This window comes from Canis lupus, chromosome 36, assembly GCF_003254725.2.
Source record: "Canis lupus dingo isolate Sandy chromosome 36, ASM325472v2, whole genome shotgun sequence".
NCBI classification, from domain to species: Eukaryota; Metazoa; Chordata; class Mammalia; order Carnivora; family Canidae; genus Canis; species Canis lupus.
The window spans coordinates 10,680,777-10,700,080 of NC_064278.1; the positions used below are offsets into that span (position 1 = coordinate 10,680,777).

Consider the following 19,304-nt stretch of genomic DNA (forward strand, 5'->3'; position numbering starts at 1 on the left):
TCTCTCCCTCTCTCCCTCTCTCTTTCTCTTGTTTCCATAGCACTTTCTTATGCAAGGAGCTAAACAGTGATTAAAGGAGCAGGATGAAAAGATGGCACAGTCAGTGCTGGTACCACCAGGACCTGACAGCTTCCGCTTCTTTACCAGGGAATCCCTTGCTGCTATTGAACAACGCATTGCAGAAGAGAAAGCTAAGAGACCCAAACAGGAGCGTAAGGATGAGGATGATGAAAATGGCCCAAAGCCAAACAGTGACTTGGAAGCAGGGAAATCTCTTCCATTTATTTATGGAGACATTCCTCCAGAGATGGTGTCAGAGCCCTTGGAGGACCTGGACCCGTACTATATCAATAAGAAAGTGAGTTTTTAGTCAAGTGTCTTTTCTTCCCCTACTTCCTAATTGGTTCTGGGTTAGACCCACGGATGTCTGGTGAAGAATGATGTGCCTCCTCCCATTTGTCTGAAGCATCACTAGGATGCTGGGTGGGCTTGAGGATGTAATGGACCCATTATCCTACAAGTCTTTTGGAAGCACTCATTTGAACCTACATTCCCAGGACAAAAAGAACTGAAGAGGCATCATGCAGTTGAGGAACGGAGTAAGGGCAACAGTCTATTTACGTTACAGTGTGATGAAGCAAAAAGTAAAACAAGAGTTATAGTCTCTTTCCAGGAGTTGTATTTAAATTCCTTTTTATGATCTCAAGCACTATATAAGTTACTTTGATTGGCAGCAGGATTATGTGTTTATACCATAGACTTTGCCTTTTCCACAGCTCTCTGCAGAAGAAAATAATAGCAGGTGACTTAAGTAACCCCAAAGAAGCTCATCCCAAAGTACACCTGGAAAACTCTGAAGTTCTCATGAAAAATTTTAATCAAAATGAAAAAGTAATCAAAACCTCACTTTTAAAGCTTTTTGTGAATTATAAATATAGTTTTAAATACTGATATCAAAACTTGATAAAAGGTGCTATGAATTCATATGTTATTGACTACAAGTTTTTTTTTCTCCTTTAAATCCTCACATCACTTACCAAATTTAGGAAAGTTAATAGCACACAGGGAGAAAAAGCACCTATCATCATGTTGTATGTTGGTAATTAGTGTATTTCTATAGTATTTTATAAGGCAAAATTTTAAATGATGATCTCCACCTTTTCTTAAAATGTTCTTAATTTTAATATTAAGATCCTAAATTCTGTTTTATGTGTTGTGTTTTCTTTTTCAGACATTTATAGTATTGAATAAAGGGAAAGCAATCTCTCGATTCAGTGCCACCCCTGCCCTGTACATTTTAACTCCCTTCAACCCTATTAGAAAATTAGCTATTAAGATTTTGGTACATTCATATCCTTTTTTCAAATAGTTATTCATTATGATTTTGTTCTTTGACTGAATTATTGAGCTGGGAATTTAAATATATATAATATATATATAAAATATGTGTATGTGTGGTTGGCAATGTTATGTGCTCTTTTTTTTTTCTTTCCTCTTACTCAACAGTTAGCATATTGCAAATGGGATCATAGGTAAGTGAACCTCTTTTCCTCATCTTCTAGTAAATCTCCTTTTCCTGACTTACTGCATCGTTTTTCTGTCCTCTTCTGCTTCCTTCTGAATTGCTTGCTACATCTAAGACTTCTTCATTCATGTTAATCATGTTACCAGGGTCTCCTTTTACAAGTCTTCATATTTTACAATGTTTTGCAATGGGTGAAATCCATGAGCTAATTTTCCTTACTGCTTTAACATTTGGAAAATATGTACATGATCTGAATTGCACAATTTTATATCTTTTTGATCAGAGTTGTACTAATTTCTGCTTTTTATTTCAGAATTTGAAAGCTTTGAATTAGTAAATGCTTACAGTTGTGATTGTATACATACTAGCCTTTCAGATATTTCTCCAAATTTTTTCCCCAACAGCATCCCACTGATTTTCTATTTTCTTTTTCTTTCTTTTCTTTTCTTGCCTTTCCTTTTCCTTCTTTCCTCCCTCCCTTTCTCCTTCTCTCTCTCTTTCTTTCTCACTTGTTCCTGCATTTTATTCAAGTCACAGGTTCTGCTACAACTGTCTCTCTCCAAAGGCTTATTGTCTGTCAAACCATATACATCCTTGTTTTATTCTTCATTCTCCTTATTGAAGTAGCCACTTCCTAGAAATGAGGTTGATGACGTGTTAGTGGAAGATGGTAATTTTATTTACTCCTAAAAGTTAAATAGAGTAGTTGTGAATGAGAGGTTTTATTTTGGTGTGAAGGGCAGTAGTTTGACTGACAGCCAGGCCTGGGAAAACCAAGGAAGCAAAGATTTAGAAGACTGGGGATATGCTAGGCCGGGGCATTTACAGGAAGAATGCTTAAATCTTGGGATGAGGATTGATATGCATCAGGAACCAGAGGTAAGGTTCTTGAAGGGGAAACAAATCTAAGCAGAGTCTCAGAGCAACTTTTAACATTGTTTCATCTTTAGAAAGAGTCATTGTCTGGAATTCTGAGACATGATCAGGCCAGGGATTCCATGACATGGTAAGACTTTTGGTGTAAAAGCCCACTTCCTCCAAAAGTTCAAGAAAATGTTTGAATTAAATAAAGTGAAGAATTCAAGATGTGGGATAAGCTTGGTACAGGGATCTCATTTCAGTTGTGGGTGGAGGGGCTGTAAATCATGTTCCCAGACTTGCCAGGCAGTATGGTAAATGACATTTTCAGAAGCATGGCATTCTAGAATTCAGTCTCCCTTTAATATTCTAGTTCATTCCCCTTCCTACCCTATGTCCTTTACATAGACATCAACATATTTTAATTGGATTATTTGCTTTATGCTTTAACATTTATTAATTTTTTTGTGAATTATCTAAAACAATAATATTTCCTTACTTCTCTTTTTTAAGAAAGAGAACCCAATTGTATGAGGCGTAAAAGTCTTTAAGTTAACATTAGAATGAATAATAAAGTTGAGATTTAGATTTGAGTCTCCTGAATTATAAATTATGGTCTGTTATTATGTTTTGAGTATTTGTAATCTTTGCACTAAATAAATCTTTCCATGAATTATTTATTCTATTTTTAGATAACTGTATACCCTTTGTGTAAACATTATTTTTATATGAATTATGTGAAAACTCAAACATATGTGCAATTCTCTGTTCAGAGTAGATACTGGGAGAGTATGTATTGAATAAATAAGTGACTTATGAGTCAGAAGTTAGAAAATTAGATGCAAAACAATTAATAAAAGAGGTTTGAATAGATCAGAAAAAAACTATTTTGTCCTGAGTCTGAGTGATGGGATAGAATTAAGACAGCCTAATATTAAAGAATTTTTGTTTTAAACCTTCTATGTGGAGATCATGTATTTTTTAAAAATGTCATGAAAGCCATCATCTCACTCCAAAAAATCCTAGGGAGTTAGGGAACCCAGGAGTCCTAACTCAATACCCTTTAAAAAAAAAGAGACTCCTGGTGGAAGAGGCAGCTTTACAAGTTTTGATCAGAGGATCTGGGCATTAAGGACATACATAGTTTATGATGTGGGGCTCTCTGAGAATCGAGACACAACTTGAATTTGAGGGTTTGTACTTGCTTCCCAGAAGAAAGAAAATCTTCATGGGGCAGAGTTGTTTGGAGGCCTGTAGTGATGTGAGTTGCAGACCTATTAAGATTTGCTAAAGTGAACCATACGACACTTAACAAACGGCTGATAAGCCACAAAATTTCTTCCAATGTAGAAAAAGCAGATGTTTAAAAATCTCTAATTTCCTTAATTAAAATATTATATTTCAGGTATTTCATCTTGGAGTAAAGATATAGAAAAGAAAAAGCACACGGACTAAAAGTCTAAGATAAATTCTTCAAACTTTTGGCGATAGTGGCATACCTAATGGGAAAGTCTAGTTAACTTTGATGTGTTCAATATTGTAGGTTTGCAAGTGATTCTGCTAGTGATTTTGTCTTTTATTCTTCCCAACACAAGCCCTATGCTCAAATCCTGGTTTTCTGACTTCAAGCACATGCCTTTTGCTGTAAGGTAAAAATGTTTGGAGATGGTGATGGCAGGCTTGGCCACAGTTAAGAGGTCATTGTACATTTATTACCATTAATTTATAAACCAGAAAATTCCTATTTGCAATAAGTAAATTTGTATTTTAGGCTTAGATTAATGTCTCTATTTCCAAAGAAAATCCTGTTTTGTTTCTTAAAGAGCTGTTATCTTCATTAGGAGCTGTTGAATATCAAATTAGCTTTGTTTCATGACTTTGGCAGAATGAGAAGTTATACTTATGCTTACTATATTTGTGCCAGGGTGTGTTTTGAAAACTGAAAATGCTTTTGATATGCCTAATATCTTGTTTTGCTAGTTAAATAAAATATGGCTATATTTTCTAGATAGTAAACAATTTAAAAATTATCCACATTCCTTACCAGAGTTTTAAATGTGTTTCATGTCATTTTTGTTATTTTAGCTTAACATGCATATTCCCCTTTATTTTGCATTTGTTACTCATTTGTTCATTTGCAAAGATTTATTAAGTACCTAACATATGGTAGGTGTTCTTCTAAGCACTGGGATACAGCACAGAACGAAATAAAGTTTCTGCTTTCATATAGTTACATTCATGTATATTGTGTGTGTGAGAGAGTAGAAAGATGAGAAAAATAAAGTCATATGTCAGCTAGTGATAAGAGCTATTAAGAAAAATAAAACTTTGTAAAAAGAGAAGAAGGTGCAAGGTATTATTTTAGATCAGAGAAGTCCTCTCTAGAAAGATGCCATCTGAGTAGAGAGCTAAAGGTTGGGAGAGAGTGAGACATGGAAGTCTAGGGAAAAGGTAAGTGTAAAGAGAATAGCAAATGTGAAAGCAAAATATAAAGATAGAAGTACAACTGGTATGTTTAGCAAGGAGTTCAGAGTGCCTGGGGTGAAGTGGGAAAGGCAGGGTATAGTAGGATCTGAGGTCAGTGAGAGTGGAGGGCAGGGGCTGCAGGTGTAGACCGTGATGGGGACAACAAAGTCACTCTGAATGAGATGCAGAGTGATGGTTGAAGGATTTCCAGCAGAAGGATATCATGACCCGACTCACATTTTATAAATATTGCTCTGGCTGCTGCAAGGAGAACAGACTGCACGGAGGGAAAGGTTAGGAGCAAGAAGATTGATTGGGGACCTTCTGACATTATGAAGGGGAGGGATGCTGGTGGCTTGGACTATGGTAGAAACAATGAGGATGGCAAAATGGCATGGAACTTAGATGTGTTTTGCAGAAGAGCTGACGAGATTTTCTGAGCAATAGGATTAGATTTGAATGTGTTTTTGAGATGGCTGTTAGATATTCAGTGGGAGGGCTGAGTACTTCGACAGAAATGCAAGTCTGGAGTTCAGGAAAGGGTTGGGCTGGAGATAAAACTTTGGGAGACATCAGTATTTAGATGGCATTTAAAGTCATAACAAAGATCTGTGACACTCCAAATCACACAACTAGTGCAGACTGCCTGTCATTCACACAGAATAGGAAAATGAAAAACAGCTTTTGTTGTCAGAAAACCTGGATACAGACTCCACCTCTGAGATTTACCCGTTGCTCCATGACCTCGGACCAGGGTATTACAACTGTTTTGAATCTCAGTTTATCCATCTATAAAATTTGGATTAAAATTTATACATTAATAATAATAAAATGTATGATAAGTACCTGGCATCATGACTAGCACCTAGTAGGTACTTGATAAATTGTTGCTATGATAGCTGTTGTTTGTTGTAGTAGACAATTTTAACAGCAACTGCTGTAAGATTTGTAAAGGAAAACTCTCACATTGCCAAGGAATTCCACAAAGAATTCTGTATAAATCACTACTTTCACTACTTTAAAAATGTTTATATGACACCAGGGTTTGGAGCTGTCAGTGACCAAAACACAATGTGATTGTACAACCTTCTCATTTCGCAGACAATTTAACTGAGTCCCAGGCCTGTTTACTCCCTTTCTAAGGCTACATTTTATGTCAGTGGCAGAGCTGATACTTCAGACCAAGTCTTCTCATCCTCAGCCCAGTGCTCTTTGCATTTTCCACCCAACAGAAGAAAACTCTCAGGTATAATGTCCTAGGTGCATTGCCACTATTGCTGTCCGTATGCATTCCAAAGGTTATTTTCAGTGGCTTCAACTTACTAATTCATTAAATAAGAAGTAGGCTTTTTAGTCATTCCAAAATGATATGGTGTCCATGTAGAAATAAAAAAAGTTCTGGTTTTCCCTACAAAGAACTGTGTAGGCTTGTAGGAGAGGAGAGGGAACAACCTACAATATCCATTTCCCCTGCTCTTAATGCTCAAAAGTCCTCATGTGATATCACACAGTTAGGAAGATGGTTAGGCATAGAATTAAACAGCTCAAGAGTTAAAAGGATGTATATAACATTTATTTAATATTTCTGCTAGCTTGGAAATATGTACTGATAGGTGGAAACAGGTCTAGCCTACTCTGCTTTGAATTTTCCATTTTTATGTTGACAAAAACAAAACTCTAATGTTAAATTGCTTTCTCCCTTTAGTTTAAAGAATACCTCAGCAACATCCTCAGGATATTATAAAACATTACAAAGTCCCTGGACAGACTCCCAAACAATGACTGACCCTTCTTTAAGAATAATAAAGAAATGCCCTCCATGTTATATTCAATAAACAAATGATTAATGATAATAAAAAGAACTGTATCCTCTAAGGGAAGCATTAGTCCTATATTTACATAAGAAAACTGAACATCCTAGAATTAAGCAACTTGCTAAAATAGTTGGTAAAAGATGCATCTGGCCTGTCCTTCAAGTGCTTTATTGTTTTTTTAAGATTTTATTTATTTATTTGAGACAGAGAGACAGAAATAGTGAGAGAGAACATGAGCCAGGAGAGGGAGAAGCAGGCTCCCCCCTCAGTCCAGGATGCTGGGATCATGACCTGAGAGGAAGGAGACGCTTAACTGACTGAGCCACCCAGGTGCCCTCCTTCAGTGCTTTAAAATATTTTAAATATTGGGTTTCATGTCAAAGGTTACATAAACCATATTTGGTATGAACTGGAAGTTTTTTTCATCATATACATGCAGAAAATATTTTATATTTGCCAAATGACAGTACCGATCAAAGGTTAACACATTTTTATTAATACCTGGCATAAATAAATTAATAGATTAAAAGAGCCTTTTTTCCTGAAATTATTTAAGGTTAGTCTTCCTCTATTTTATTTTATATTCCCAAGCTCTTCAGGAAATATTGTTCGGGGATACATTATTTTGAAAAAATAGACTTTGTTGCGACACCTGGGTTGCTCAGCGGTTGAGCATCTGCCTTTGACTCAGGGCGTGATCCCGGAATTCCCGGGATGGAGTCCTGCATCAGGCTTCCTGCGTAGAGACTGCTTCTCCCTCTGCCTATGTCTCTGCTTCTCAATCTGTGTCTCTCATAAATAAATAAAATAAAAATTTTATATGTATAAAATATATTTTATTTTATACATATAAAATATGTATATTATATAATACTATATATACATATATTCTCTCTCTATATATATATACTTTGTTAATGTCTTGGCCTATATATTTAGAAAATAATGTAGGATTTACATATTTTATTACTAGTTCTTGCCTCTTGAAATCTGTCTTGATGTGGGGTTTCTGTGCTTTTTCAACCTGTGGTATCACCAATACAAAATCCATACCCACATCTTTTTGGTACCTGTATATTCATTATGATTATCTAAAACCCTACAAAAGTCTACAAAAAGTCATTAACCAAATTCCAGGAATTTTAAAAGTATGTAACTGATAAAATTAATCCACAGTGATTTTCAAAAGTTGATGAATTCTAATACACAACCTATTTAGAGATACCTATTAAATAAAAAGCTATTTATAAAAAAAGATAACTGTAGTTGTCACTTATTTTCTTTTAAAAACAAAATAGTTTTATTTGCTTTCCTTTCCTGAATGTCTGTCAGGATCTTTAACTTAAGTATATTTTTATTATTAAAAGGATAGTCATGCAATATGGAAAATTCCTATTTGAGCATAAATACTTCATTAATTGTGACTTACAGGACAATAATCACTCTATTGCTTAATAATATTGAAATTTATATATTAACTTCATTATATATTATTAAATTCTACCAATATAAAGAGTAAATCTTTTTTAAGGGTCATAAAACCATGACTCAGATCATTATATGACATAAATCCCATGAGGTTATTAATTTCCACCTATGTTTGCCTTCTGTTCTCTTTCAAAAAATGAAGTGCAGAAACTTGAGTATTCAATATACATGAAGACAAATTTCATGCTGTATTTTTATCCCATATCAATCAATCCTCAAAAATCATTAAAAAGGAAAAATGTCATTCCATTTAGTAGTAAATGAGTTGCAAATTTTATTTCATTCAGTAGTCAACTGTGCAAAATGGCAAGGATTTAGTGGGGGAATACTATAGACATGGTGTCTGCCCACAAAGCTGTCTAGTAGAAGAAAAGATCAGCATTAAAATTAGTCATTGGAAGAATAGTATAAGATGCTATGGGGATGTATAACTGGTAGACCTAAAAAGGTGAGGTATTGTGGTGAATAACTTTCTATGAGAAATATTTTTCAAAATGAGTACTAAAAAATAAGTATAAGTTGGCTATAGTGCAGTAGAGAGCATTTGTAGGGAGAGGAGGTGGCATTTGCAAAGACTCTTATTTGAGAAAGTGAGTATTTCATTAGATGCTGTAAAACAATTACAGTAACATAGAAGAATGCAATTAAGAGTAAAGAATACAAAAAAAAAACAAGTAAAAAATACAAAACTAGAGGAGTAGACAGGGGTCACACCTTCTACAGTCTAGACTGTGTTAGATCATCATCCTCAGAATAGTGGAAAGCTATTGAAATCATCCAAATTGCATTTACACGGGTCATTTTGGCACAAGATGCAGAATGGATCAAAAAGAACTAAACATGGATTCAGAAAGACCAGTTTGGAGGAAACTGCAATAATCTAAGTTATACTTGGTGGCACTGGATTTTTTAGTGATAGGAGGATGCAAAAGTGCACTGAATCCAGTGATAACAGATAGAATTGACAGATTTTGGTGCTAAATTGGATGCAGAGGTTTAGGGAGAGAGAAAAATCTGGGATTTCTTCTAGGTTCCTGGCTGGATCATGGAATATTTTATAAGATACAGGAATTCAAAGAGCAGTATGGAGGGTCGGGGGGAAGGATGAGATGAAAAGATTTTTACCTTAGTTTTAGAACTCAAATTCTTCTAAATGATTAAAGTATCAATGAGATATATAGTACAGATGCCTTTTGAACACTTGATTGTGGAGAGTTGAGCAGAGAGGTCTAACCTTGAGAGAAGTTGTTGAGATGGTGGCTACATAAATGGTACTTGACTCTGTTGATGAACTCTGCTAGGATGAATATAGCAGGAGAGGGGGGAAATGGCTGAGATATCATATCTCCTTTTTTAAAGGGAATTGCAACATTTCAAAGGATGCAAAGAAATTGTTGCCCACGAGGCATGAGGAAACCAGGGAATTAGGACTTCAATAAAGGGAAGGGAAGAAAACATAATGAAAAAGGGAAGAATCTTCCTTGCTGAATACTGCTGAGAGAGCAAGTCAAATAAGAACTCAAAATTGACCTTTCCTTTAGTGAAAAAATATAAAGACTCTACCATCTTTAGATAGAAAAGCTAGTAGGCTGAAGATGTACTGGGTACATGAGGGCAAGAAAAGATAAATGGCTCTTTCAAGAAGTTTGGCTGTGAAAAGGAGGAAAATTAGGGCTATAAGTACTTACAGAAGATTCAATGTTGGGAGAAAGTCTGCCCTCCCAATAAGAGGGATAAGATAAGAGAGGCTTAAGCAAGCTTATATTGATAGGAAGTTCCCAATAGTGTGGGAGATACTGAACCTAAGAGAAAAAAAGTGATGAGATTTCTGAAGTATTCTGGAAAGGAAGAAGGTGTCCAGAGTATGAGTGGAGGCATTGAAAACTTTCCCCATTGAAACAGGTGGGAATAAAGAATAGGTCCTGAAGCTTCCAGAGAAGTTTATTAGCTTGGGGATGGGAAATAGAGACCTGGCAGTCTGATGCTATCTTTTCTTTCAGTGAGTAGGAAATAAGGACATCAGCTTCAGGTGGAAAGGTGGGGTTGGGGGAAGGGTTGGAGATCAGAGAGGATTAGAAAATTGGAATTGTGTTTGCAGAGGGTAGGAGATGGAGCTAAGTGGAGAAATACAGGACTGTGTAGAGGACTGTGGGGGTTCAGAACCATGTATTTTTAGGATGGTGCCAACTGCCAAAGGGAGTTGTTTTCTCCCGTAGGACCTAGCAGGCCAGCAGACGGAGAAGATCTTCTAGTTTTATATACTAATAGCAAATCATCTTGATTTTTTTTACTTTTATTTCTAGCAATTAAGAAAAAGTAGATGTTTCTTCTTCCAAATGGTGTTTTGTTTTTTTTTTTTCTAAAGTGTTCTCTAGGTTCTAGTGCCCTCACGTGGCTGATCCACATCATTCAGTTAGGACTGTTTTTATGTAGACGCATTGGAACAAGCTGAGAAGTAAGCAAGTACCTTCTGTCACTGTTAGTAAAAATGAAAAATGAGTTACTTTGACTAAAGGCAGTTGTAGATGCAAAGAAATTTCCATTGTAGATTAATGCAGCATTGGCTACTCACTGTCCTATTTTACTGCACTTAAAATCATGTTACTATTTTGTTATGTGCCAGTAATGTGAAAATTTATAATAAAAATTAAGAGTAAGAAGGATTATAAATAGCATCTATTCAATTTCTGGGATTTTTATTATTGCGTCTGAATTTACATTGATAAAGGTTGTGGTTTTACATAATTGCAACAGAATCTTTCTTATGCTTTTTCTTAACCCTGAAAGTTATTTTAATTATCTTACAGCTGAATATATTTTCTCTGAGTTTTCATTGTTTTTCGGTATAAAGGAAAGGGAAGGACATCAGCTCTGTCTGCAAAGGCAAAGTGGGTACAGTGACACAAACCAGATGTTTGTTAAAAGTTATGTTCTTTATGATTCAGGAAGTTAGGAAAGCAATTTATTGAGCATCTTTTCTTTACCAGGCACCTTAAGCATAGGAGTTTTTGTGTATTTTAACTCATTTGATCCTCATAGCAATTCTGTGAAATGGGAATTTTTTCTCACTTTTATAGTGAATTGAACCGAGTTTTAGGTACATTACAAGTAATTTGGCCACAGTTACAAAACCAAGACATGCCATCACTAATATCAGCCATCTTTTCTTACTATTTCAAATTTTATCAGCAATTACCATGTATTATACACTCAACTTAAAAAGGATCATATTAAATACATCCTACCAGAATGATCCTTATAATGGAATTATAATGAATTTAAGTGATCACTTAAATTCTTTTGTTGAATTTTTGTCATGATTTACAGACACACTAAACTTGCAGCTCAGTAGTTAAGTAGAATCTGTCATTTAAAAAACTTAAATTGATAAATTATTTATCAATGAACCCATCTCTTTAATTACTAAGAAACCCCTAAAAAATGGCCTCAAAATAGTTGAGGGCTTGGCCTGACATTGCCTAAATATGTGGTTGTTGAATTACAGAAATGGAAAAGTTGGACTCAAGAATAAAATAATAAGGGCATAAAAGTTCTAAGCTTCATGATGTAAAAGGCATGGTGGGGTAAAAAGTAAGATTTTTCCATTGAATTTTGTCTTCCTTGACAATACTCTTCTACTTTATTCAATGTGCTCATTATGTGCACTATTCTCACCAACTGTGTATTTATGACCATGAGTAACCCTCCAGACTGGACAAAGAATGTGGAGTAAGTAGAAAATAAAAAAATATTTTTCAATACTGTAATCCCTTATTTTTCAAATTTACTATCTTGAAACTCCATCACTTTCTTTAGCAAATCATACTAGGTCCTCTACACCAGACAAGTTTAAACAATGATTCAAGATCATTTCAACCACTAATTTTCCATAGGACAAAGCTTGCAGTGGCTCATTCATTAGCTCAAACTACTGTACTTGTTTGCCAATGTTTGTAGCCCTTTATCTTCTTTGTGAGTCTCATATTCTTTTGAATATCTTCAGTGATTACTAATATCCAATGATAAAAGTTATGCTTAGTTTATCTGTTCTTTTCTCATGGCTATCACCTTTCTTTCTTTCTTTCTTTCTTTCTTTCTTTCTTTCTTTCTTTCTTTCTTTCTTTTTTCTTTTCTTTTCTATTCTTTTTTTATGATTTATTTATTTTAGAGAGAGGGAGATAGAGAAAGAGAGAGAGAAAGAGAGCACCTCCAAGGAGAGGGGCAGAGAGAAAGAGAATCCTCAAGCAAACTTCCCACTGGGTGCAGAGCCTGATGAGGGGCTTGATCCCACAACCTTGAGATCATACCCTGAGCTGAAATCAAGAGAGCAACTTTTAACCAACTGAGCCACCCAAGCGTCTCAGCTATCACCTATCTTTTATTAGTATATATTTCATGGCACTTAATGATACATATTTTATTAAACACAATGCTTCATTAATTTAGAGGTTAATACCTATTTGCTTAAATCAGACCAATAGCCAGTGTATTTCAGGTAATATCATCATATAGATATTATAAGCTATGTATATTTCAAATTAGTTAATGTAGCAAATACAATACTTGTTTACTCATACTCAATGAGAATGTCTTTTAGAATATGATGTTTCTTTTGCCTTAAACTCTATCTAAGCTTACATCATAGGAAGATAGTACATACCCATATGGAAGCTTCTAATTTTTGCTTGTTAGATTTCCTTTAACACATGTACATGTCAATTGCCTACTAGATCTTTAATGTGGGCTTGGCTATTTCCTCTCAGGTACACCTTTACAGGAATTTATACATTTGAATCACTTATAAAAATACTTGCAAGGGGCTTTTGTTTAGAAGATTTCACATTTCTCCGGGATCCATGGAATTGGTTGGATTTCACAGTCATTACTTTTGCGTAAGTATCTTCATACATTTTCCATCCTGGAATAATAGATCATTGGTGGGGGCCTACACTATATTTCTCCTTGGTGGCTTCCCTTGACAGATCAAGCATTTTTCTTAGTTTTCATGGGAACTTAGAATATTTTTCATCTAATCAAATGATGCACTTTGGAGAAATTAAGAATCTAGTAGTAAATTGTATAACTTTGGATTCAATTAGGACTGTAAAGTTGTAAAATAAAGTACCCAAGTAACATAGATAATGATTAAAGACAATTCCATTTTTCTCTTAATTGGGAAATCTCATGGCAACACTCATTGAAGTTGAAAAGGTCTTGATGAAAGACCAACGTAGACTTAGATTTCCCGAAATTCTGAATAACTCTGATTTAATTCTACAGGTATGTAACAGAATTTGTAAACCTAGGCAATGTTTCAGCTCTTCGAACTTTCAGAGTCTTGAGAGCTTTGAAAACTATTTCTGTAATTCCAGGTAAGAAGAAACTGGTATAAGGTGGTAGGCCCCTTATATCTCCAACTGTTTCTTGTGTTTTGTTATTGTGTTGTGTGTGAACTCCCTATTACAGATACGTGACAGAGTTTGTGGATCTGGGCAATGTCTCAGCGCTGAGAACATTCAGAGTTCTCCGAGCACTGAAAACAATTTCAGTCATTCCAGGTGAGAGCTAGGTTAAACACCGAGGCTGACTTTACTGCATTGGTGCTACAATCTCAGCTTTTTGTGCATAAGCTTTTTGCTTGTCACACGTTGCAAAGAAATATGTAAAAAAAAAAAAAAAAAAAGCAAGAATCAGGACATCATATTTTGGATGGATTTGATTCTTTGCTTTTACTTCTTGCTTTCTTTAAAACTGTTCTAAATCAGCCTTTGAGTTTAACGAGTTTTGCATGAGGCATTTGCAGCAACAGGCTACATGGTTTGCATCCTGTTACATCAAGCTTTCCGCATAGAAGCTAAACTGTGAGGCGTTCAGAATGATGCAAATTTGACCATCTAGGTTGAAAACTGGTGATTTTCTTATCTGCAGATAAATGAAAGAGCAAGAGATAGCATGAGTGCTGCATGGGGCTCAGTTTTCAGATGTCTTCCTTTTTTAACCCATATTCAAACTTGCAGAATTCACAAGTATTTAACTTCATAATCCATTGACTTCAAGATTTCTTACTGCTTTATTCATATAGATTTTTCTAAAATCAATAAGAGGTTAGGGAGTAAGACATCTGCAAATACAAGCAAAATATTTACACAAGGTTGATGTTTAAGCATGAATAACAAAATCATTTCTTTTGCTCTGAGGGGTATTTGGAACACTTTCGGTTCATTTCCATTCACGGTTTTCTAACGAACATACAAGTTCTGCTTTCATTCATTTTCACCAGCTACAGGCTTTTCATGAAAATGTTATTTAGTCACAAACATTAAACTAATATTGTTGGCATTCTGCATGACATCTTTATTTTCCAGGACAAGCTCATGATGTTTTTGTCAACAAAGTAGCTGTTGAATAGTATATTGACATTCCTCCCTCTGATTTTATTCATAGGCCTGAAGACCATTGTGGGGGCCCTGATCCAGTCGGTGAAGAAGCTCTCTGATGTAATGATTCTGACTGTGTTCTGTCTGAGTGTGTTTGCACTCATAGGACTGCAGCTGTTTATGGGCAACCTGCGGAATAAATGCTTGCAATGGCCCCCAGATAATTCTTCCTTTGAAATAAACATCACTTCCTTCTTTAATAATTCATTGGATGGGAACGGTACCATGTTCAATAGGACAGTGAGCATGTTTAACTGGGATGAATATATTGAGGATAAAAGTAAGATATACTTTTTTAACCATTAAGTTGTTTAGTCCTTTAATTAGACAAATACATATAGCAGGAAGTTGTCTCAATTTTAATGTGAACTAAATGACTTAACCAATTTAAGATAATACATGTGATATGGAAATCAAATGATCCTTATGATAATGATATTTTGCTCCTTTTTCCTTACCTATCAGTCGTATGATAGAAGTTATCATTTGGAAATGCGTTATCTTTTTCCTAAACCAGCATTGAAAGCAATACCATTTTATGCTGTATAAACAAACAAAAAAAACTTGGTAAGCATTGGTCAGGAAGGAATTCTCAGTCATTAGTAAATAAATCAGCAGTTTGAATGGTGTATTACGCTGAAATGCATGGTTAGGAACACTGGAGAAAAATAACTTGGCCTTATTTGGTTGACTCACTATATGTATTGAGTGCATATGAAATGCACTGGAAATAGAGAAATCATTCACCAAGATGGAAATAGGCATTTGTGTACTTATCAGAAAGTTAAGCAGTCCCAAATTATCCATTCACTTATTGATGATGGGAAAGTGTGAACTCAAACTGTTATTGTAATTTATCTTTTCAATGTCAATCATTGTATTAGAGTCGTTTATCAGTATAGTTTGGTTTTATTTAGGAATGGACATAGACTTATGAGGCCATATACATCAGTATGATTTCTTATCGTTGAAGCCAGCCTCTCTGTCATTTGGATGTCTAAGTCCCTCCTTCTCCATGTGCAATTAGCTAACAAACTCCCATTGGTCTGCTGATTATCAGTATTCCACTGGGATACTGATTCTAAGGCATCCTTCCTAGTTTTTAGAACCATCTGAAGTTTCATCCCGTTTCAAATTGTTTTAAGAGTTAGTATTCTTATAAAGATTTCTATAGCAGAGATTAAGATTCATTGGATAGTTTTTTAAAATTTCATTATTTATGAGGTTTCTTAATTATCAATGTTAAAATAGCAGCACAGTAACAATATTTGCACATTAATCTTTTCTCTATTTCTGATTATTTCCTTCAGATAAATTTCTATTGATAGAGTTTGGTTGATGGGAGTGGGTATCAAAGGATATAACAAGATTAAAGCTATGGAGATAGAGTGTCAGATTGCTCTAAAGAGAGATCATACCACTATATACTCCCTACGTCACTGATCATCTTACTGAACTCTCCCTAATATTGACTATTACTGTATTTTAAAATCTTTTGGTAGAAAGAAAAGTGCTCCTCTTGTTCCTTAAGAATTATTGCAGTAGAACTGTTAAACTATGTTTATTAGTATCATTAGCAAGTTTTATATTTCATAAAATGTGAATTATCTGTTGATTTTTTTACCCATTACTTCATCAAGTGATAGTAAATTTTGGAGAAATTCATATGAATTCTTTAATTTATAAAGCATGTTAACATTTTGTCTTTTTTGGGCAAATATATTTAGCTTGTTTTTCATCTTACTGCTTGTTTGTGATGCTTAAGTGATTTTATTTTTTAGGCAACACAGTCATCAAATTTGTTTTCATTTTTCTCTAAGTTTAGAAAATGCTTCTATACAGAAAACACATATTCTTTGTATTATATTAATAGATTTGTTTTTAAATCTCCAATTTTTAATAATCTAGAAATATGTTTTGGTATATATTGTGAGGTAAGGATCTAAAACTTTTTGCAAACCTATGGCCCATATTTCCCTGCATAGTACATTAGGGTGTTCCTTCGATATAGGCTTTAAGTAGTCCTAAAAACAATTATAATAATTTTTTGTGGAGTATATGTATGTGTTTTAGTGTTTATGTGTTTTTGTATGTGAATTTGTACATTTATGTACGTGTATGTTTTTTGAGACCATCTTTGCAACTTATTAAAGTTATATATAAGGTATTTCCTAAGAATAGAAATTAGATATACTTAGAAAATTATATATCTTCAAAAAAACAAGTTTATCCTGTTCCTTTAAAAGACAGTAATCAAGCCAAACTCCCAAACACAATACTTATTTAGAGCATCATAGAAAGAAAAAAAAACTGAACCCCACTTTTCACAGGAAATTAAGTTAAAACTGGTAGGAAAAAAATGTCTGAATCTATTTTGAGTCCAGGCAAAAAAGTACTTATAAAGTAAAATTTTACTTGCATGGAAGCAATTTGAAGCAACAAGGCTTCCCTTTCTCTCACTTTTTGTGCCAAACAGACTTAATTTGGCAATTCTTTTTTTTTTAACTATCCCCAGCAATTTGAGTTTACATTTGCAATAAATGCTGACATGAGAATGCTATAATAGTTATTCCTTCCTTTTAAAAATTCTTTTTTAAAAAAGATTTTCCAAACATTTGTTTAATTAAAAATTTTATATTTTGGTATTTGTTTAGTATTCAGTTATTATTAAAATATTTTCACTTAGCCATGTACATCTTTTTATTTTGTCCATTTCATATTGGTTGAAAAAATTTGTGAAGTGTATTACCTAAACACAATGGCTCAAGTGTTTTGAGGGCTTTTTTTTTAAATGATTCTTTCTGTTCCTTACTCTTTAAATAGGTCACTTTTATTTTTTGGAAGGGCAAAATGATGCTCTGCTTTGTGGCAACAGCTCAGATGCAGGGTAAGTGATGTTTCGTATTGAATTACAGTCCACACTGCTCCATCGGCCCAAGTCCATTGCCACCTCCCACCCACCCAGCCCTCGCTGGCTCCTCATTCAGAGCCCTCCATAAATTCCACTTCACACTGATTCTCAAAATAGCTGAAATAAGTGTGGATTCTCACCTCCTTCACACACTTATATGCGGCAATTATTTTTCCATACTAGGTCACAGCTAATCTTCCAAATTAGTTCATTGGAAAACAGAAAAGCAGTACATATGTATTAGAAGATTAAGTTAATGGAATTCATAAGCATGTACTTTTGTAAGTGTGATATTTTATATATGCTAATGTGGTCTCCATGGCTTCAAATGTAAGATCTCTGAAGATAATGTCAGTATCTGAGTCATGGTGAGTGTGTGTCGAGCATATTTTAGCAAAGTGGTTAAGAGCGCAGGCTGGAAAGTTTGCATAGATTCAAGCCTGACTCTAACAAATAATACCCCCTGCCCTGGCCTTAGTTTCCTCATGTGATAAATGGGTATAATAAGAGAGTTGGGGCAGCCCGGGTGGCTCAGCGGTTTGGCGCTGCCTTCAGCCCAGGGCATGACCCTGGAGACCCGGGATCGAGTCCCACGTCGGGCTCCCTGCATGGAGCCTGCTTCTCCCTCTGCCTGTGTCTCTGCCTCTCTCTCTCTCTCTTAAAAAAAAAAAAAAAAAAAAAAAAAAAAAAAAAAAAAAAAAAAAAAAATAAGAGAGTTGCTGTGAGGATTAAATGGATTAGTGAGTATGTAGCTATTACAGCATTCAATAAGTGCTTTTGATTATTATGATTGACATCTGAACTTTGTTATTAAGAAGTATTGCACCTGGAGCTAAAGCCTAGGAAAATTCAGAGAAACAATTACCTTTCCCTGTTTGGTAAGAATTTAGAACCATAGAATAAGTCTGATGTTCTTCAATGGAAGATGATATTGTGGACATTAGTTCTGTCATTAGCCCTTTCTTACATATGAGGTACTTGAAGATTAGGAAAGTTGGGAGACTTACCCAAGATCATGTAGCCCAGAAATGTCAGGCACAATATTGAGGCCAGGTTTGGCTTGATCATTACGGTCATAACTAGGAAACTGTCAGTGTGCAGAGTCACTCCCTCATCTCCATGTGTCCCCATCCATTGTTCCTTCATCCCACTTCCCTACTGCCACACTCACACGCACACTTTGCCTCTAGATACCTTCAGTGAAAATTGTTTTTTTTCTGGGTAGACTATTCTTCTGTTCATGTCTACAAGTCCCAGAAGATACTCATCATGATATGATTGCTTTTATATGGAGACATGATAAATATAATGACAATTATGAATCACAGAGGAACACACAAATAGACTTAATACATTCTGTTATTATGTAAATCAGTCCACATAGTGCTGAGTTAAGTGCTGGGTAAGGTGAGAGAAATCTGTTTTCCCTACTGTCGTATAAAATAGACTATGGCATCTATAAAAACAGGGAAGTCACCCAGCAGACTTGCAGTACTGACTTTCTCTTTCTTTTAATCTAATTACAGCCAGTGTCCGGAAGGATATATCTGTGTGAAGGCTGGTAGAAACCCCAACTATGGCTATACAAGCTTTGATACCTTTAGTTGGGCCTTCTTGTCATTATTTCGTCTCATGACTCAAGACTTCTGGGAAAACCTTTACCAACTGGTGAGAACAGATAAAATGATTCCTCTGGGAAGCATGAAATACTGAGATCAAGGGAACTGCTACAAAATACTTTATTACTTGGGAGTGTGAACTTGTAATATCTATATAAAATTTAATAAAACATCTCTTACATTTTT

At 34.8% G+C, this 19,304-nt stretch overlaps 1 protein-coding gene across 1 annotated transcript in view; it reads left to right on the forward strand.

Annotated features, from left to right (window-relative positions):
- LOC112674652 (sodium channel protein type 2 subunit alpha) overlaps window positions 1-19,304 on the forward strand; it is a 134,874-nt gene that overhangs the window by 49,476 nt on the left and 66,094 nt on the right. Inside the window, 8 exon segments of the mRNA XM_049106274.1 lie at window positions 41-358; window positions 1,232-1,349; window positions 11,790-11,880; window positions 12,915-13,043; window positions 13,618-13,709; window positions 14,596-14,868; window positions 17,412-17,475; window positions 19,026-19,167. Coding sequence (XP_048962231.1) covers window positions 92-358; window positions 1,232-1,349; window positions 11,790-11,880; window positions 12,915-13,043; window positions 13,618-13,709; window positions 14,596-14,868; window positions 17,412-17,475; window positions 19,026-19,167 — 1,176 coding nt within the window. The 5' untranslated portion in view covers window positions 41-91.